At 37.8% G+C, this 21,598-nt stretch overlaps 2 protein-coding genes across 4 annotated transcripts in view; one reads left to right on the top strand and one right to left on the bottom strand.

Moving 5' to 3' along the window:
- The window catches only part of si:ch211-253b8.5 (dysbindin), a 36,660-nt gene extending 25,319 nt beyond the window's left edge, over window positions 1–11,341 (bottom strand). For 2 of the 3 annotated variants that reach the window (XM_022682769.2, XM_022682770.2), the window contains exon 1: window positions 4,622–4,952. In XM_022682769.2, the coding sequence (XP_022538490.1) occupies window positions 4,622–4,664 (43 nt within the window). In that variant the 5' untranslated portion in view covers window positions 4,665–4,952. Of the gene's footprint in view, window positions 1–4,621; window positions 4,953–11,239 lie in introns of those variants that run through there. The other variant, XM_022682771.2, reaches the window with a different exon arrangement.
- Window positions 10,862–20,738, top strand: LOC111195425 (uncharacterized). The gene is made up of 3 exons (XM_022682768.2): window positions 10,862–11,099; window positions 16,556–18,067; window positions 19,915–20,738. Exons 2-3 carry the CDS (start codon window positions 16,850–16,852, stop codon window positions 20,236–20,238), a joined length of 1,542 nt encoding a protein of 513 aa, XP_022538489.2. The 5' UTR covers window positions 10,862–11,099; window positions 16,556–16,849; the 3' UTR covers window positions 20,239–20,738.
- Window positions 20,739–21,598: the final 860 nt, after the last annotated feature.

Genomic DNA, 21,598 nt, shown 5'->3' on the forward strand with positions numbered 1-21,598 from the left:
CGTGGTGATTTAACAGGGCTCTGTTTAATTTCCTCACTTTTATCCTCTTTGCAAAGTCCTTGACAGTAAAGATCACGATTTTTCCACAGCTCTAGAATGACGCAGCATCTCCTGACATTAAACAACATTCGAGAGTTTAGAGTGAATTTAATAGATATTTACCTGAACGCACTAAAGTGAGCATCTCCAAAGCATCTACAATGGACCGATTGAGGCTCAAAGTGGACCAAAGAGTATAAATAAACCAAAGTATTCAAGCATCTACTTCTAGTTGGTGGTAGTGGCAGAGTCCATTCAGTCCTTTGCCTGTTTATTCCTTTCATTTTATTGCGAGTGTTGTAGAACGTCAGAGTCTGATTCACAGCTCAGTTCCTCTGGGATCTCCATCAGAGAGATTTATTACCATACAAGAGGACAAGAGCAGCTTAGCGATCAGCAGCCACTTCCTCTGCCTGCCTTATTTAGTGCTGGCACAGGAACCTGCAACAGCAGAGAGCGAGCCAGCACTCCTGAGCACAGAGCGAGCCACTATTTACGAATGTGGCAGCAGACAAAGAGGCAGGAGACTGCAGTAAGCAATCTAACACTCATAAATTTACCAACAGATACTTTACTGAGGAACACTTTGGGCTCAGGCCAGTTTATAGAGCACAGGCAGAGGCAGAGGGGAAAAATATATAGCACAAAGCACAAACAAGCCCTGCACTGACTTCTTGTATGAAGAGGTTGAAGGAAATCTATATATTATCATTATCAAGGACGTTGATTACATCAACCAATCGTCCCAACCCTACCCATAATTCATTGTGTCGTTTAAGCACCCTTAAGAGTGCTTTCAAACCCATGTTGTTTAGTGTGTACCTTCAAATTTTTCAGTTTGGTCCAAACCAATAAAGCTGGTATGAAAAGGTGCCACGAACCCTAATCCTGAACAATGGACCAACATTTAGTCTGACCAAAAAATGTAACCTATGAAAACTAAACCATGGTTCAGTTCGTTTACAGTGTAAAAACTTTTTCTAGATTATTTTTTAAAAGGGGAGTCTCCAGTGGACTAAGTGATGCCACTTTGATCGGGAGATCGCTGGTTCAAATCCTGGTCATGCAGCTTGCTATCAGCTGCCAGAGCTGTGAGAGAGCAAAACTGGCCTTGCTCTCTCTGGGTGGGTAGGTGGCGCCCTGTTCACTCATCACTCCAAAGGGTGATGTCGATCAGCACAAGGCATCTGTGAGCTGATGTATCAAAACTGAGTCGCTGCGCTTTCCTCTTAGCACGCTGTGATGCTACTCGGAAATGCTACATAAGCAGCAGTTTGAAAAAAGGCAGTGGCTGACTTCACCCTCCTGGTGTTGGGGCATCACTAGTGATGGGGGATTTACAGCTGATTAGCAGCTGTATGGGTAGAAAAATCTGCTAAATACGTTTAAAAGAAAAAATGTTTTTTTTTTCATTTTTCATTTTCTTCTTCTATTGTTGAACGGGTGATAACAGCCTCTCTAAAAAGTTTGAACCTTTTCACACAGCAAACAAACCGAACTATGTTGATCCATATTTTAATCATTTTATCTGAACCATGGTTTGGAGACACCTTTTACACCTGCCAGTTAGATCCAAACCAAACTGAGAAGTCTGAAGGTCTGTACCAAACAAGGTATTGGATGAACTCCATTGTAGTAATGAGGTCACAACCATGAACATATCATGTTGCGCAATGTCCCATCAATTAGGTTAATTTAAGCTTGGGTTTTCCCCTCACCCTATTCAACTGAATTGAACCAGTAATCTTCCGGACTCAAACCTTCTTCTCTAACCTTTAACCTTTAGGCCATGGCTGCCCTCCAAAGAGGATTTTGACTGGACTGCAACCCAGCCTGTTTTTCAAATTAGGTCCAATACATTCCCAACCAATTAGAACATAGGTCAGTTTTAAAAGCACAAACAGCCTGTTTACTCTTCAGGGATAAAGAAAAGTATAAAAAAATATGGTTGGTATATGGCTGCTTTCTAGAACATTCAATTCCAGCTAGTAAGACGTTACCCATGTCAAGTGAAACACCATCCTTCCCTGCAGGATAAACATTTCTGAGAACGATGATCACATCACTAGAGCCCCTTGCCAAGTGTTCCTGGGGCAGCTGGTGAACATATTCCTCCAGCCAGACACGGCTCCTATTTAATTTGGATCACAATGAGTCTTTAGCCCAAAAATCCCCCCCAAAAAAGTGATTAGTCATTCTGAGACCAATCTGATTTTTGGTCTTATTACCAAACATGTGTGAGTAAGAAAGAGGAGACAGAAAAAGCGAGAGAAAAACAAAGAGAAAGGGAAAGAAAAACAAATGTGGGAAACGAGTAGTCCCTAAAACTTTGAATTGTTTCTGAGCAGCAAGAGCATTCAGAGAACCACAGTCTAGATTAGGCCCGAAAGCAGTTCTTCTAAAACGTAATTGTGGTTCTAAAATCTAATTTTCTAAACCGAATGACAGTAAAAAACATGGATGCTGTGGTTCCATTTCCTTCCAATCTGTAGAAATAAAGCCAAAATTATCCGCCAGGTTGAAAAATGTGCAATCCGCATCTGTGCAGTACAAAAAAAGAGGCAGAACCAGACACAAAGTCTGTTGTACTTCTTGGTAGGCTGGCCTTCTTCTTCCAGACCAAGCATGTCTTAGTCTGCTAAAAAGCTGTCAATAGCCGGTTTTAATAAGATTTTAAAGACTGATTTCTATCGCAAAACAAAAAAGTGTCAACATTAGCAGAGGGAAAGAAAAGTGTAGGAATTTTTGTGACAATAGAGATGGAAAAACTGTTTAAAGGAGTCAAATTAGATGGAAAATTGTCTGTTGTATCCCTAAACCATATACTGAGGATGAGCAGAGATACAAATTATATTGCAAATCAGTCAGCAGAGGTGCTTAAGCTGTGGTGGTTTCGCATTTGAGAGACATTTCCTGTGCTTACATTGGCACATTTTTTAATTCTCCACCTAAAATCAGTCTTTTAAATGTTATTCTGATATATTATAAAAAGCCAGGGTTTCATTTAGGAAAAAAGTGATTGTCAGCCTGTAAGAGACTGGTGGTCTGAATCACATGGTGTAGCTTGGCTTCAACTAGCAAGTTAATCATTCTATACTTGATCATGTGGTCAGATTAACAGACAGCCACTATGCAAAGTTCTTTGTGAAGTTTTTTTTTTTTTTTGGATGTAACATCAATTATTAGCCAGCCAGGTAACGTTAGTATAGCTAGGCAAGCTGGACTTGCCTTCATTACCTATATCAACAGGTCTGGATCATACATATATACGGTCCATGGGTAAAACATTACCCTTTAGATCGTTCAGTAAACTCAATGAAGGCAGGCTGAGACACTTTGTCTAGGTGAAGGGGCGGGTCTACACAGACTGTGCGGGTCTGCACAGACTCTGGTTGCAAATTTGACAACATGACAGACATTTTGCTTCAGGCAGAGAAGGTTCTGGAAGAAAATTAAAAAAAGACACTCAAGAACTGCCTGTCTGGGTGCCAGTGGGTTTGTTTAGCTGAGGCGATGAAACAGCAGCAGCAGCAGGTTTAGGGTTTGAGTCAGTCTCCTTCTCATGTCTCAGTCACTCCAGATCTTTTGAGACTTCCAGAAAGTCCCAGACCAAATATGGTGGCACACAAGCACTGACCTGATCCACACTATCAGTTATCTAGCAATAGCATCAGGTCATCTAAACTGCCAGCCAAAAAAATTCAGAGATGGACTGGGAAGATATGATTCCAAATAAGGAAGAGAATTAGAAGCTTCTGGGACAGAAAGTACACACTATAACACAGCTAAAGGCTCAATAAAGGGTTTCTGATATAAATTCCAAATAAAAATATTTTAATTTAGGAGCATTTATTTGCAGAAATTGAGAAATGGCTGAAAAAAAAAAAAGATGCAGAGCTTTCAGACCTCAAATAATGCAAAGAAAACAAGTTCTTATTCATAAAGTTTTAAGAGTTTTTTGATCACTGTTTTCATGCACCTTGGCAAGTTTTCCTCCACCAGTCTTACACACTGCTTTTGGATAACTTTATGCCACTCCTGGTGCAAAAATTCAAGCAGTTCAGCTTGGTTTGATGGCTTGTGATCATCCATTTTCCACTTGATTTTATTCCAGAGGTTTTCAATTTGGTAAAATCAAGAAAAACCTCATCATTTTTTTGCACTTCTTTCTTATAAATTATAAGACATTATATTTTGTTGCATTATTTTTGCTGTAGTATTTTTCTGAAAACAAATCATATTAAAATAAGAAAATCTTTTTCAAACCGTGTTGTGTAATTAAAAAAAAAAATCTGCATACATGGTCTATCTATGACATGACCCCATGGTAAACATTTTTATTTTGGGCCCAAAAAAAATCTTAAAAAACAAATAACCAATTAATGAGTTAATTTTTATTTTAAAAAACAACAAAAAAGTTATATTCAGTTATTTTCCAAGTTTTTAACATCACCCTTTTACTAACCAAACACTTTGCTCCGGTAGGCCATGCACTTTGTTGCAAACACTTGTTGCAAATGAGCAGTAATGACCAGTAAGTATGTTGAAAGCTGAAACGTAAACAGGTCAGTATGGTACTCACATGGTAGTCGTTTGTTGTGCAGGTTGGTGCCCTTAGAGCTCATGATCCCTGTGGCTCCAGATGCACACACTCAATCACTCACTCACTCATAAAGAAAGAAACCACACACTGGACTGAATCTTCACTTACACACACTCCACTACCATGGCACCAGCAGCAGGACCAGCACACCACATGCTACACCTGATTATCTACCTGTCTGTTTATCTGTCTGTCAGTCTCGGTCTCTCCCACTTCACTCAGGCTACTCTGATACATTCACTTTATCCCAGCCTGACTAGCCCCTCTCTCTCCTCAGTGTCTCACACACACACACTCACACACTCTAACTTGAGCAGACTGAAGAGTGAGGGTTTAGGCCAGTGGATCGTACCATCTGCTTACTCACAGGGGGGGAGGCTTACTCTCTGCCAGGACAGAACCATGTGAGGAAGACGGGGATAGAATTACATAACAAGAATAGAGAGAGAAAGTCTGTAAACTGAGGCATGCTCACTCTCTCTTTGTTTTTCTCAGTCCCTCTCTCCCTCACACACCCTGTTATGCTCTATGCTCCACAGTGATAATGTAGGTATTATTGTTTTATAAAACACAAATTTCCCAATATTTACTTGTATTTCCTTGTAAAATGGGAGTGTTTAATTAGTTTTAAATATCAAAAATAAATGTCTAGTGATAATATAGGTTTCATTGTTTTATAAAACAAAATTCGCAATATTTCCTTGCATTTCCTTGTAAAATGGGAGTGTTTAATTAGTTGTAAATATCAAAAATAAATATCTAGTGATAATGTAGGTATCATTGTTTTATAAAACACAAATTTTTCACTATTTCCTAGTGTTTTTTCTCTGGAAATTATATTAAAACAACAAAAAAACACTATTTATTCAAATGTGTGTGATTTTACAAAAAAGTATGAGTGAATAATAAATCTGTTTTATAGCTATAATATGTTTTTCGCCAACAACTTTACAAACAAATTACCACAAATGCTTGTTGTAATTGAATATATATATATATATATATATATATATATATATATATATATATATATATATATATATATATATATATATGTTATGCAGATACATGAATACAGTTAATTACAGTTAATGACTACAAGACTATGTAAAGCTTAATCAAATGGGATTAGTTTCTCAAAGGAATGTCTGTGAAAAATATTTCACACTTTTACTCAGTGATAAAACTCTTACAGCCAGACTGCAACTGAAAAAACAGGAGGACCAGTTAGTTTTTAGGCTTTCTCGGTCACATGACATCGCGTTCAGTAGCTCCTCCATTTCCACTCGCTGTTGTGTTTACATGGATCTCGAAGTGTAATTACGGTGAGTGGCAGTGGACAAAAAGCTATTTTACTATAAACGCAAGGTGGCAAAACTTGGACCACGGAGTTCAGCGGAAAACAGTAGGTTATTCAGCCTGTAATTTTCTCAGAGGCTGTCTAAGAAAAACACATACACGGTCGTTCCGGACGGGAATAAAATCACAGAGGATCCCTCATTAAAGAGAAAATTAACCCAGTACAATTATAACAAAGATGTAATGTATAAAACAAAACTAGAACTGTCTAGCAGCACAAATGCAAGAAATATCTGTCAAAAAGTAGTACTTTTCTGGCAGCAGGGTTGGTGCCTCAGCCATGGCTCTGTGGTTTGCCTGCTGGGTTACTGAACCTACATGGTTGTGGGTTTAATACCCATATTTGCTAATCTGCCAATGCTGTGCTGGGCAAGGCCCTTGGGTTCCTCTTCCTGTTTCAGCATAGACACTGCAAAGTAACAATCTGTCCCCAGATTTGTAATCTGGTGTATGTGATGAGATAATTTTCTTGTACTGTTTAAAGTTAAATCGTCAAAAGTAATGTTGTAAAACTAAAATTAAAAAATATTTCATGTCCATATTTTGACTCGCACATACTAGCATGATAAAAGGATGATGATGATGATGACTGTCCAAACAGGGGTGGGGGGTGGGGGGGGGGGGGGGTTGTATCACAGACACAGTTGCTAACAGTTGGGACAGTTTTGGGTCAAGTTAGAATTTCATTACAGAGTTTAAATCCCATAACAGATTTTATATGAGGCTGGTAAAGTTTAGCAAATTTTGGGCCAAATTAAAATAAATTTTTAGTGTTCTAATTCCATAACAAGTTTCAAGTTATGGTGACACTGTTGGGACAGTTTTATGTCAAATTATAATTACTTTACAGAGTTTAAACCCTAAATTTTAAATGAGGCTGGTACATTAGGGCCAGTTTTGGGACATATTATATGTTGCTGCCACAGTTTTGCCAGTTTTGGTCAAATTAGAATTACTTTACAGAGACTGAATTCCATAATAGGTTTTAAATGAGGCTGATATAGTTGGACAAGTTTTGGGCCAAATTAGATTTATTTTAGGGTACTTTACAAAATTCTAATCCCATAACAAATTTCAAGTTATGCCGGGCAGTTTTAAGCCAAATTAGAATTACTTTATAGAGTCCTGTTTTAAATGAGGCTGGTACAGTAGGGCCAGTTTTGGAACATATTATAATATATGGGTGCCACAGTTAGGTCAGTTTTGGTCAAATTAAAATTACTCTACAGGGTTCAAATTGCCCAATAATTTTTTAATGAGGGTGAAATGTACGGCAAGTTTTAGGCCAAATTTTTATAAAAGTTTTATCTGAGGATTTAGAGGATTTATATGAGTCTTTTGTGAGCTTTATATGAGGATGATACATGTGGCTGGTACTACTCCTCCTATTTATTGCCTTTTATTTCTTTCGACCTTTAAGTGTCTCAAAACTGGGGGAGTAGTGGCTCAGTGGTTAAAGCACTGGGTTGTAAGTCATAGTTGTTGTGAGTTTAATACCCAGCTCTGTTAAGCTGCTACTGTTGGAACCTTCCTATCAACATATGAACCATTGGCTGTTATTTGGGCATAGCTCTATCAACACAAGTTTAAGTCATAAATCAGGCTCATAATTAAGACAAATGCTTGTCAACAAGCATGATCAGAATTATTATCAAGAACAAACTGGCCAACTAGTATGGTCAAGTTTGAACTGACTATATATATATATATATATATATATATATATATATATATATATATATATATATATATATATATATATATATATATATATGTGTGTGTGTGTGTGTGTGTGTGTGTGTGTGTGTGTTGAGTAAAAAAAAACATTGTTGTTTTATTCTATAAACTAGGAACAACATTTCTTCCAAATTCCAAATAAAAATATTGTCATTTAGAGCATTTATTTGCAGAAAATGAGAAATGGCTAAAAAAAACTAAACAAAAAAGATGCAGAGCTTTCAGACCTCAAATAATGCAAAGAAAACAAGTTCATATTCATAAAGTTTTAAGAGTTCAGAAATCAATATTTGGTGGAATAACCCTGGTGTTTAATCAGGCATGTTCTCCTCCACCAGTCTTACACACTGCTTTTGAAAAACTGTATGCCACTCCTAGTACAAACATCCAAGCAGTTCAGCTTGGTTTGATGGCTTGAGGTTATCCATATTTCTCTTGATTATATTCCAGAGGTTTTTAATTTGGTCAAATCAAAGAAACTCATCATTTTTAAGTGGTCTCTTATTTGTTTCAGCATTCAAACCAAAAGAACCCGTGGTGACGTATGTGTCACAGATTCTTTAAAAAACTGTACAAAGTTCCTCACAGCACCCTGTCAATTACTTTAAATCATAAGGTTTTTAAGTGACATATACTGAACATCTCGAGAGCATCACCAGACAGTGTGTATGAATAATAGTTAAAGCAATTCTCCATTTAAAATCATTATAACATAACTAGACCTTAAATCTGTCCCACAAAAAGAGTACTGCTCATTCTGTACAGTACTAAACAGTTTGCTGTTTATATCGCCATCTTGTGGTGAAAGAGTATTATTACACTTTCTTATATTAAAGAGTCATTAAAAGCAGGCAGACAGCTTGTCTTGTACAGATTTTGTTGTGTATTCAACGTAGTCCTATTTATAACGTCATACTGGTCCTAATGATTAAACTATAACAGTAGACAGTAGATAAAGAAAATAAATGGGGATGAAATAAGGTGTAAGAAGAAAAGAAAGATAAACAGTCTACTAAAACTCTCTCTCTCTCTCTGGGGCTCTGTGTTTTCCAGACAGGGATTAAGCCTAGTCCTGGACTATACAGCACTGTAAATGTGAAGATTCTCCATTGAATGAGATAGTAGAGAAGGTAGTCTAGGATTAGGCTTAATCTTTGTCAGTTAAATCAACCCTGTTAGTTAAAGGAAGTGAGTTTAAGCTTAAAATCTAGGCTACTTCTCTACTTTACTGCTGTAGCATATAGAGCCTTTTTCTTTCTTTTTCTCACTCTCTCTGTCTCTCTCTCTCACACCCACACACTCAGAAAAGCACATACATACACATACACTCTTTGCCTGGACCACTGACGCTAGTAATCATGCCCCCCTATTGATCTGCTTTTCATTCTGAAAATAGTTCCAGTCTTCCAGCTGTGGTTTGATTGTACTCATAGTTTTTGTCCTTTTGTATGTTGTTTCATCTGTGCTGAAAATAAAGTTCTGAAACGTTTGAGCTTTTCAGGTCAGACTTTGCTTTTTAAGGCCAGACAGACAGTTTACCACAGCTGTTAGGAGTGTGTGGGGTGTGTGAAAAAACATATCTCTATCAGCATTAGGCTTAAATGTCACACAAGCACACATACACACAAGCACTCACACAGACACACACACACACACACACACACACGCAGTACAACATTGTTCAATGTAAAGAGAGGCGTCTCCAGTGTATGTGTGTGTGTGTGTGTGTGTGTGTGTGTGTGTGTGTGGGCAGGCGATCTGCGATATGAGTCAAACAGAGAATCCCTCTTCATGTCTGTGTGTGTGTGTGGGGGCTTTACTTCACTCTCACACACTAAATTGCATAATCTAAAGTTAGCAAAGTCTCTGTATAATAACAAGTCTTATACAACCTCCCTAAGTGTGTTACAGTGTGTTCAGCTTCACGTCTACCATCTACAGCCACCTCAAAACAGCCAAGTTTCGCTTTTTTAAGACACCACATCAATCAAAGCACTGGAAATCCTTAGTAATGCGCAGTAAAACCAAAATAAAATACAAATAAAATCTAATTTTAGTGTTTTCTAATGTCTACACACTAATTTAAATGAAGTATCATTACATCACAATGCACATTCCATTAATAGGTATGGCTGTAATTTTACATCACGTTACATCACTGGGCAAACACAATGTTTGTATATGGCTATTATGATGTCACAATGCTTTTTTTTAACAACTGGAATGTTATACAGTCTTACACGTACATTATGTGTGTATTGTGACATCACAATATGTGCATAATAAATCCACTGTATATCTGTACATGTACAAACCTACTATATGTCTATAAATATGCAATGTAATATATGCATGATTTATTGTTATATGAGTATAAGTATACAGTTACATACATACATGTAGTATTTAAACCCAACACATATGTGATAATGTACAGTATATGGTTAAATGGTTACATCACTATGCAAACCATGCTAGGTGGTAAGATACAGTATATGTGGCTGTTTTATTACATTACAAAGTTTACAGAATATATATATATATATATATATATATATATATATATATATATATATATATATATATATATATATATATATATACACACATCTGGCTATATATATATATATATATACACATCTGGCTATTCTCACATTAATTTCAATGCAAGCGCAATGTACCACATATGTATGGTGGCCACTGTTACAACACAGTACATACATACATATTGTATTGTTTAAGACATATACAGTACATAACTCATTTATATTCATTATGTATACATAATGCTAGTCTACTGTTGCTTCTCTGTTTTTTTTTTTAAATGCCCCCTTAATTGCCCCTTGGGAATAAATCAGGGGTATTCAGTTCAAATCACTTCAGTTCATTTAAATTCCAGTTCAATTCAGTGCAGCAGTCCCAGTTTCCAAATGAACATGTTGAACATGCAGGAACCATCAGACGACCTCACGCCTACCTCTCAGAGAAATCCTGCATTAATGTCTATTAATATATGGCTCACATTGATAGAGGTAGCATGAGGGAGGGAGGAGAGTGAGAGACAGAGAGAGAGAGAGAGAGAGACAGAGAGAGAGAGAGAGAGAGAGAGAGTACAGGCTGAGAGGAGTTAGATAGCGTGAGCTGAGAGGAGAGTGGGAGAGAGTGAGAGAGAGAGAGAAAAAGAGAGAGAGAGAGAGCTAGAGAAAGAGAGAGCGGGAGAGAAAAAGAGAGAGAGAGAGAGAGAGTAGGAGGAATGAAAGATAACAGTTTGTGTGTGCACGTCTGCATCAAAACTGAATGCACTTCCTTCCAGTTCGCTGCATCAACACCAGAGCACTCTGTTAAACTGGGGACCAACAAGGTAAGAGAGGCTGTCTGGAACTTGTTGTGTTGGGTATGTGTGTGTTTTCTCTCTCTCTCTCTATGTGTGTGTGTATGAGTGTGTGAGTATGTGTAAGAGACGGAGAGAGAGAGTGTGTTTATGTGAGTGTGTGTACTCACTGTTCTGCACTATGCTGCCGCCGACTTCAGTACATCATTCAGTCTCCAGACTCCACTCAAGTTCTTCAATGCTGAGACTGCACAGGCATGTCAATCATCCTAGCCCTGTGAAATGAAATGCTCATAGTTAGATCATAACCCGATACACATACAGAGATACAGAGGCAGTTATGATCTATAACTTTGAATTGAATGAACCAAAATGAAATGTATGCAGTGTCTCCACATGTCTATCAGTTTACTTTGGGTGTGTGAATCAGGTCTCCACAGGTTTTCATTGATTTGACTGATGGTTACAGATAACACCAAACTGTTTGCAGAGTTTGTTTTAATAGAATATAACATAATGAGTTTAATGGTATTTGATCATTTCTTGTGTAGAAATTTCATATGGCTTTGAAATGCCTGGTTAATTTACATGTGCAAATCACATGAAAGTCGAGTCTGACTATATATGTATAAAAGTTTAGATGTATGTATTATATATATACGTGTACATATATAATATATATATGTACACGTATTAAAATGTTATTTTGGATTGACTGTTCCAGTAGTGATGGTTTCCGTTAGAAAATTGCTAAAAATACATAAATTGTTTTATTGGTTTATTGTAAGCTAACATCTACAGGCTGTACGATCCTGGGAAAAAAATCTGACATTGCAATATTTTCTGCAATATAATAAAAATATACTGTAATTTCAACAGTCATGATATAAATAATGCTCTCTGTGTATCCAATATTGGAGTAAATTTAATTATTCTATTTATACATTAAGTAATATCAAGGTATTATAATATACAATATAATACAATTTAATCTTCCCCTGGTAAAAAATACATAAGCAAAGTTGTAGAATGACATGTAATATGGCTTAATTTGCCTTCAGTACATATATTTGTAAAGTATATACTGACTAATCTGCTTCACTAATCAGTAGTAATTGGGCAAAATGTACATATAAACATATATGTAAATATATAAATAAAGTCTATATTTACTAATCTGCCTTTCTAATAAGGGTCTAGTTATAATTTGCCTAAAAGTACATTAAAAAAATAACATATATAACTAATAACTAATACTAACCAATCTACTGTACTAGTCTGGGTGCAGAAGTAATATAGCTAAATATACATAAAATTTAATAAACATAAAATCTGAATAAGTACTAATAAGTACTAATATGTACTAATAAGTAATTATATGGCTAAATAAAGGTAGTACAATCAATCTATTCAGTGTCTATACTGTATAATCTGCTTAAAAAAATAAGTTAAAAAAAAAGTCTTATCTAACCTGGCAATACAATATGTATCTCAATACTAAGGTTAGGTTGCAATATATATTAAATACTGTATGCACTGATATATTACTAATTTAAATTAAAAAATGTATATACATACTGACTTATTTGCTCCACTAGTGATGTATCAGTAATAATCTAGCTACATGCAAAGCTAAGCACAAATTGTACTCCACTCGAGTTCTGAGCTGTTAAATGTCATTTCTGTGCATTCTTTCCAGCACACTCTGCAGTTCATGTGGTTTTGTTATATATACAGTTTTATGAGCCCTCTCATTGAGAGGCACAGTGACTGGACTGTAGGCCTTTAGAAGCATTTGCATAGATCACTCTAGGAACACACTATTTTGCAATTAGCCCGAGAGATGAGTACGAATTGCAGCTTTAATCTCATGTTTGTTTAGAGGTTTGCCGCCCAGCTCATCTGAACTGTGGTTTCAGTGTTGTGATAATTGCCTGCCTTGGTCCTCGCGCTGGGGAGAATAGATGGCGGCTGTTTTTTTTAGCTAGTTCTCCAAAAGCAGATTTCTTCTTAGAAGAACTTTTTTTTTTTGCTTTTTTTATTGTTGTTTGGCTGCAGAACTGCAATCATTTTTAGATACCGTCAATGGCTTGGCTGCCATCTGTACAATGGATAGATGTAGATGGTATGGAAGGTGTAGATGCTTTTTGGTTGACGCCTATAATATTATAATGCTTTCTAGTTATCTATACTTATCGTCAGAGAAATTGTTGAACCCAGGCGGGATCAACCGACAGGAATGAAACTTGTTGGGTAGTCATGCAAGACTAATGTCATCTGACGTCCTGCTTTTGTTGTTTTAGATGATTTTTGATATGACGCCAGATTATCTTTTTGACTTTGTTATAGCCAATTTGACAGCACAAACTTACATTAAGTATGTCCTTCAGCCAGTGGCATCAACATTTTTTTTAACACACCCTCCAGTGCACTATTCCAACAGGACAATGCTCGTCCACATACTGCTGCCATCTCAAGAGCTTGCCTCGAAAATACAGATACTATGCCATGGCCAGCCATATCCCAGACCTATCCCTTATAGAAAATATGTGGGATGCTTTTGGACACGCTCTCAACACACTTCCCCAACTGTTTGAATATTCCACTGCATAGATGGGATGAATTATAGCAGAACACCATTAGGAACCTCTACAACTCTGAGACACTGAGACATCTGGCATGTTGGTTTACACAAGCGTTACGCACTCTTGTGCATTCTATGTGCATCTCAAAAAATTATACATTTTTAATTTTAATAACATTTATTTTTCTTTCTGAACAGCATTGCAATGCAACACTTCCTTCTATGAGCAACTATTTGTTTAAATGATGAGTTTATGACCATTATATAACTGCATATTTCATTTTCACTTGGGAAAATCTATATTTGGCAAGACTTACAGTCTGTCCAAGGCTATCTTTGGCCTAAAAGTGACCACCTGAGGTCATTAGGGCAATTTGAATGAATGACGTGTGCATTTGAATGAATAAGCAGATTATTTCATACACCGGGATCGTAAACGTCCCTTGAAGTGCAGCAATAAAACAAGGCTTATGGTAATCTAATGGTAATTGTGAGGTTAGCTTAAGCCACTACATCAAAGCAGGAGCCAATCTTTAAGCGGTCATGAGCAAAAAGCCATAAATGTCATTACCCTGCACAGACACGGATGCCGCGGCGTGTTTAGGCTGAATAAACAGCCGCTCTGCTCTGCGTTCTCTTCAGATATTCAGTCTCTCTTTTAACCTGCCGGCGCGAGTCGCAGTCATTTCACTCTTAACCTTCTATAGACTCCAGCATGCACTTTGTTTCTATGGTAACTCTCTTATACAGGAGAAGAGGTTGAAGTTTGCAGACTTCAATCAAGTACCAGGTAGTTATAGTTTGTCTGGAACTAAAAGCTCTCAATGAAAGCATTATAAAAGCACTCATTTGGGGGTTATTTTCCTGAGAGCCGGCTCTTTGACTAGATGAATGTGACAGTGAGCAGCAAAATGTGTGGCAGTGCTACGGTTGTGGAGGAACTACACTTATTGTCAAAGAAATAGTGGCAAAAATAAGTGTCAGATTGTAATGATATTTGGAGGATAGATAAAGTTATCAGGAACAAAAAAATGATTCACAATTTCGACTGATATGGGAAACTCTTGTCATATTTATTTAGCTAAACATACAGAAGTAGAGTGTAATGCATGTATAACTGTAACGGCATGGATTTGTAGAGGTTCCTAATGGTTTCAAGTATGCCATATGGGTGGAGTGTTGATAACTTATCAAACAGCAACAGCATCCCACACATTTTCAATCAGAGATGCAATTAGTCATGGCATAGCATCTGTCTGTTATCAAAGCAAGCTCTTAAGACGACAGCAGTATATGAATAAGCATTGTCCTGAAGGAACAGCAAACTGAAGAGTGATTTAAAAAAAGGTACTGCTTCTGTTTAAAGGACCATATTAAAGTAACTACAAGCAGTCAAAGGTGCTGTATCCATGGTGCTCCCACACGTATTAGTTAGGTCATCTTCATTAAGACAAAAGCGGAGCTTTTCACTGAAGATGACCCGCTGCCATTCTGAGTCACTTCATGGCAGTATGGCTCGATTCCTTTTTTCAAAAAAAATATTTTGTTTTGATGAGGAGCAAATTTGCAAAGAGACAAGCTGGGGGACGTTTCCCTCCTTCAGTTTTTCGGTTTTCTCAAATGACTGTGCTGGCCACTGGCCATCATCAGCAGCCCACGTTATCCACTGTTAAACCCCACATCAGAAAAGGCTGGGACAGAAAATGTCAATTGAAAAAAAAAATATATGCAGTTGGTTCGGTTTGATTTTTTTTCTGCTTAACTTCATTTCATTTATTAATATACATCCATTGCTGCATTTCAGGCCTCCAACACATTCTAAAAAAAGGTTGGGATAATGTAATTCCTTCTCACAACACTTTTTTTTTTGCACCAAAGATTCCAAGTGATGTAGTGTTTCATTCAGGTGTTATTATGTCCAGTTATTTTTTACTGCAAATATATATTTAGGTATGCCAGTACAGCACCATCATTGTCACATTATTCATTCTCCACATGTTCATGCAGGCCAGGCCAGTCTAGTATCCATACCCTCTTCCTCCAGCAGCCATGTGTTTTCAGTGTGTTCAGAATGTAGTTTGGCACTGTATTGTTAAAAACAATATGCATAGACATCCCTGGAACAGATGTAATTTCAAGGGGAGCATATGTTGTTCTAACATGTTCTCAGTCAACTTTTCTGCATTAATGATGAATGCTGCCATCACAGAAGTGTACTGATACAACCCCATACCATAACTGACTCTGCTCTCAGACCCATTTGGATTTGTTACTGACTACAGTCGGGATGGTAACTTTTTTTTTTGGAACAGAGCACACAATGTCAATTAATTCCCCCCCAAAAAATAGAATTTGCACTCTGTGATGGTTCATCCCAGATGCCACTTCTGGACATGGTTAACATAAGGTTTCTGTTTTGCACAGTAAAGTTTTGAGTGTAATTGTTAATTTACAACACACTTGTTGACAAACTAGAGATTCTCTGTACTTTCTTAAACACTTTTAAAACCTTTCATGGACACATGGGATTTTTCTGAAATTGATTACAATCACTTCTGACATCAGCTCTTTTAAATCACAAAATGATTTGCCCTAAATTGCCTCATTTTTTAATCTCCTTTTATTTAGTTTTTGAATGTGTTGCGGGCCTGAAATGCAGGAATGGGTGTATAGTAACAAATACAATGAAATGGAGCAGACAAAACATGAACTATCTTGGGTTTGTACAGTCCGGGTTGTAACAAAACTCTTTTATTGCCCTCTTGTCTCTTTCAGTGCAAAGATGCATACTCTCTAACCCAAACTATGTTTAAATAATATGTTCTGCTTATTGAGGTTCCTAAATGCATCTAGATTCATTCACAAACATTACTGATTACATTATGCTTTTGTCCTCCAACAGGTTTCTTGACACATGCCATTGAGGACAAACCGTGGCACAAGAATCTGTCAGCCTCAACATTCGAGCTCCGGCACACTCTGAAGAACGCTCTGTTCCCATTCATCAGGGACCTTCTTGACTCCTTGGCCCATTAGCTTTGTCAGGTACATTAAGCCAATTGAATCGTTTGGATTAAAGAACACGTCCATAAATGGATGAAGATACTGTAGCGACGTCCATTGTCAAGACGCAGACATGATGATGATATGTGAGAGTACTGTCTGAAAGTGCTGGAGAAGAATACCTGGCATCTCCATGGCGACTAATGGCCTAAAAAGTTCCCCTTCTGTTCCTGAGACGCTCCCACCCAAGAAGAGAAACTCGCGAGACAACTCCAATGAACTTCCTTCGGAACACGTTTTCAAGACCCCTTCGCCCTTCTGGAACCAGAACGGCTATAAGAGAGTCAGGAGGTCTAGGGAACCGGTGCCTGTTCCTCTCTTAGAGCCTCATATACCACAAGTGTATCACCCACAGTGGCCTGAAGTGGCCTCCGCCCTAAACCCTGCACTTTCACATGCATTGTCGGATGGTGGTACATTCCCCTCTTGGGGGCATCATTTCACAAGTAGTGAACGGCTCCAGAACCTACCCAACTACCCAGATAACAGCGATCCCATGAGGTTGCACAACTTGTACAGCTCTCCATACTATTACAGTTATATTCCAGCAGAACCAAGGGATGTGTTTCTTAAAAGCTACCACAGAAGGCTCACTGGACGCAGTCAATACAGCACACCAGTTGTCAGGCCCGTCCCTCAGTCTTTAGCGTGCCATTACAGCAGAGGGATTCTCAGCAAAGACAGCCTCAGTGGGGAAGAAGCGAGGCACCGGTTTGAAGGCGAGAGAGTGACTCAGTGGCATGAAAGACTGCAGAACCAAAGAGCCGCACAAGAATGGAGACCGAGGAAGAGGGACTATACAAGGGACTCTGTAAAGTGGGACTCCATACAATGGATTCCCGAGTCTGGAACTGAACCCTCCAGACACAAGCAGTACTCAGAGTCAAAGGAAGACCTGTCACAGAACCAAGACGGCAGGACAGGGGACGTATCAAACAACGATGACAGGAGGACAGCAGATCTCCACCAGCAGCTCCACCAGCAGCAGCAGCAGCAGCAGCTTCCTGTGACTCACCCCTCATGTTCCAGCACCAAGCACTCAAAGTGGGGCACCGAGGAACAAGCAGGAGAGCAGCTCCCCCTGCTGGCCAGGAATGAAAGCACCGAGGCCCACAAGCAGTTGGCTTCCACCTGGCAGATGTCTCGCTTCATGGAGGGCTCTCTGATTGAGCTGGTAGGTGGGAAGCTGAAACGAGTGCAGGACTTAAAGATGGAGGACTTTGAGAGCTGTACCGAGTCATGCCCGGAGCTGAGTCTGAGGAGATTTACTGTGCAGAAGATCACACACTCACACAAATGCCCTGGACTGACCTCTTTGGAGGTGGAGCTGGCAGATGAGCACCACTTGAAGGTACACACACACACACACACACACTCAACACTCATACACAAAGAGTGTCTTTATGAAAATGTATTTTATTTTTCCATGACAATTTTAAGACTAATCAGGCATCTGTGAGCAGAAGCAAATTTGATTATTTCTGAATAATTGTTTGGTAAAAGTCTAATGTTTAGTAAGAGTTTAAAATTTCAAAGTGATATTCACTCACCCACTCATTTTGCCAAAGGTCAGACTGACTCATTCAAATAATACAGCAGTGATAACTAGATGAGGCCTATATATAGGGTTATATTTCTTTGTATAGCTAAAATGTACATTGTATTATTTTTAGATATGTGCTACATATGCCTACGTATGTGCTACGCTTTAGCAAAATAAAACATACAGTGGTCTTACAAATCTGAAAATTTAGTAAAAATACTTTTTCATTTTAATTTAATATACAGTATTTTAGTTTGAGTGAAAACAATAGTATGTTATTGAAGTGTTTAAGTTGTACTTAAAGCAGTGGTTCTATATAGAACTTTGCCAACAAACACAGAAAAACCCAAGTAGGTTACAGTTATTCGTCTATATGGAAAATGTATACAAAACTAAAACTACATAGAATGTATGAACATGCCTGTGTAGCACAAAAATGATTTATTTATGTGTCAAAGATGCCTTATGGAAATATATAGATACATTTACATAGAATTCTTTATATAACTAAAACCATTTACATTATTTAGCACTCATTTATTTTAATCATATGAAATAATACAATAAAAAAAACACTAGAACCCTAGACTTTTTATTACTCAGTTATTAATTTTAACAGTTATTAAGAGTTATTAGGTAACTGTACAACTAGTACCCAGCAGTTTATTAACTACAGTGAAACTAATATGTAGGTTATGTAATTATCAGAGTGGTCAACTGACAAACAGTGGTCATCTAATTTAATTATATTACAGTATTTACCTACAAATTTGTTATTAATTTTAAATTTAAATGTATAAATTACTGTTTTCAATACATTTAATTAAAAAATATAATAATATTCCAGAATTTTTATTGTTCTCTATCCACTGTAAAAGCTACTTAACGTTTTGGGATGACTTCATAATAATACACTGACATCCCAAAAGTCATGGGACAGCAGTATGTAAACTGATCATTAAGTGTTATCTCTGTGGACAACTTGGGTCACACACATCTGTATTCAGAACCTGTCAAAAATTTGGGCACACTTTCTCATTCAACGTTTCTCTTTATTTCTTTATTTAACCGAGTTTCTACATTGTATAATTAATTGACACTTATACAATTGTGTAGTAAATAAAAAAAAAGTGTTTGACCTCCACAATCACTTGACCTAAACCTGATCAACTGAGATGGAGATTTGAGGTGATTTGGGATGAGCTGGAGCTTCACAGTGTGAAATTCTTTTTGTTAATAAATTAATTCCATGTGTCCCTGTATAGCTTTAATGTCTACAGTATTAAATTTACAATGTAAAAAGTCATAAAAAGAAAGAAAACACATTGAATCAGAAGAGGTGTGTCCAAACCTTTGACTGGTACTGCAAGTTATGAGTAAGATAGATTAAACTCTGGCAAACAAGTTCATGGTGTGTGGTAATGATTGTGAACGACAGTGTCTTTGGGAGAAGTCACAAATAATCCACAATTAATACAGGAAACCTCACACACATCCCATAGGCCAGTGCAGCATTCTTCAGATTCCATAGGACGATACTATATGCTGTCCCATGACTTTTGGCATTTTAGACCAATGTACAGTAGATAAATAACCTTTAATGACCAGCTAAACTGAATTGCATTAATAATACAGTCTCTGTGTTTTTATCTCAGTTATCTCTGGAGGTGTGTGAGGAGTACCCGTTTTACGTGTGTGGCCGTGGTTGGTCTTCATGCAGCCCTGAGAGGACGGCCCACCTGTGCTGCCTGCACTGCCACCAGCTCCAGCTGGGGGACGTCTGTCTGGCCTTAACACCTGTGCCTGCACCACCTGCCGCGTCTACCCTGCCCTGTAAAGAGGAGGTTGATGAGGGGAACCTGCATCAGGGGAACAGTGCAGAACAGTCAGCAGAGGAAGTGCGAGCGGGGAAACAGAGGAAGAGACACCGCTCGGCTCCTGAACTCAGGAATTTACTACAATGTGAAACAAGACCGTAGAGTCACATTTTTTATAATGGGACATTGTATAATCATATTTTTTTTATTACTGCTGTCCTTAGAAAACCAGGTACAGTGCCTTGCAAAAGTATTTAACCCCCTTAAAAGTCCATAGATTCATCCTTTACAGGAGAGAGATAAAACCTTCTAAATTTTCAATGGAAATCAATGTAAAAGGAGTTCATTTTAGGTATTTTTTAAGTATTTCAATTGGACTGTTCATTAAAAAAAAAGGTACAGTGTATGGGACAGTTTGTGCATTCAAATTTTGTAGTAACCTAAAATCGACAAAAATAAAGATACTTGTTTTTCACTGGACAGCGACTGTATATAAAGTATATACCTTAGTATTAGTGTGTAGTACACAATTGGGACACAGTCTTGCTTTGACTTTGTGCTTGAGATCATTGTCCTGCTGAAATGTGAAGAAGGCTTTCCTAATTAGTTAGCAAGCATTGCTAAATCATTCTGTATATTGTCCCAGTTTTAACAAACTCCACTAAAGATGCTACCACCACCATGCTTTACTTTAGGAAAATAGGCATTTAGGAAAATGGCCAATAGGCTTAATTTCCATCTCACCTGACCACAAAGCCTTATACCCCATTCTAGCTGGATCACTGATGGTTTTCAGGCAAACTCCACATGTGCTTTGATGTGTTTAAACCTCTTCAGGAATTACTTGTTTCTAGCCACCCCCCTTCCATACAGGCCAGTTGTATGCAGAGCTGTTGATATCATTGACTGGGGCACTTTCATCCAGTCTTAACCACTGTCCTTTGTAGCTCCTTCAAAGTGATGGTTGGCCTCTTTGTGGCTTCTCTTACAAGTCCCCTTCTTGCTCTGATGCTGAGTTTTGATGAACGACCTTGTATAGGCAGAGCCTGGGTGGGATGACGGAGCTTCTATTTCCTTACAACTGGTCTAACAGTGCTCACTGGAAAACCCAAACAGCTGTGTAATAATTTGTAGTTTTCTTAAGGCCCTGTTCAAACGTACACGGATATTTTTAAACACAGAGACTTTCTGTTTTCGCCTTTCTTTTTTTTTTTTAATCCACACAGAGATAAAAATGCCCTGCATGGGGTGATAGTACCTCATAGGCCCTATCCGGACAGGATTAGTTTCTCAGGGGGACGTCTGTGCAAAATATTACACGCTTCTACTTGGTCATAAAACTCTTGCATCTGGACTCAATTAAAAAAACTGCAGGACCAATAAGTTTTTTGGCTTTCTTGGTCACATGACATCGCGTTCAGTAGCTCCTCCATTTCCACTCACTGTTGTGTTTGCGTGAATCTCCGTGGAAACAAGCGTGCAAAGTGTAATTACGATGCGTAGCAGTGGACAAATAGCTATT

This window comes from Astyanax mexicanus, chromosome 24 (assembly GCF_023375975.1).
Source record: "Astyanax mexicanus isolate ESR-SI-001 chromosome 24, AstMex3_surface, whole genome shotgun sequence".
NCBI classification, from domain to species: Eukaryota; Metazoa; Chordata; class Actinopteri; order Characiformes; family Acestrorhamphidae; genus Astyanax; species Astyanax mexicanus.

Excerpts from the sequence above, each read along its gene's own strand:
- LOC111195425 (XM_022682768.2), top strand. The coding sequence starts at position 16,850 with ATGGCGACTAATGGCCTAAAAAGTTCCCCTTCTGTTCCTGAGACGCTC. Across the intron at positions 18,068-19,914 it reads CAGATGAGCACCACTTGAAG|TTATCTCTGGAGGTGTGTGA; the intron begins GTACACACACAC and ends TTTTTATCTCAG.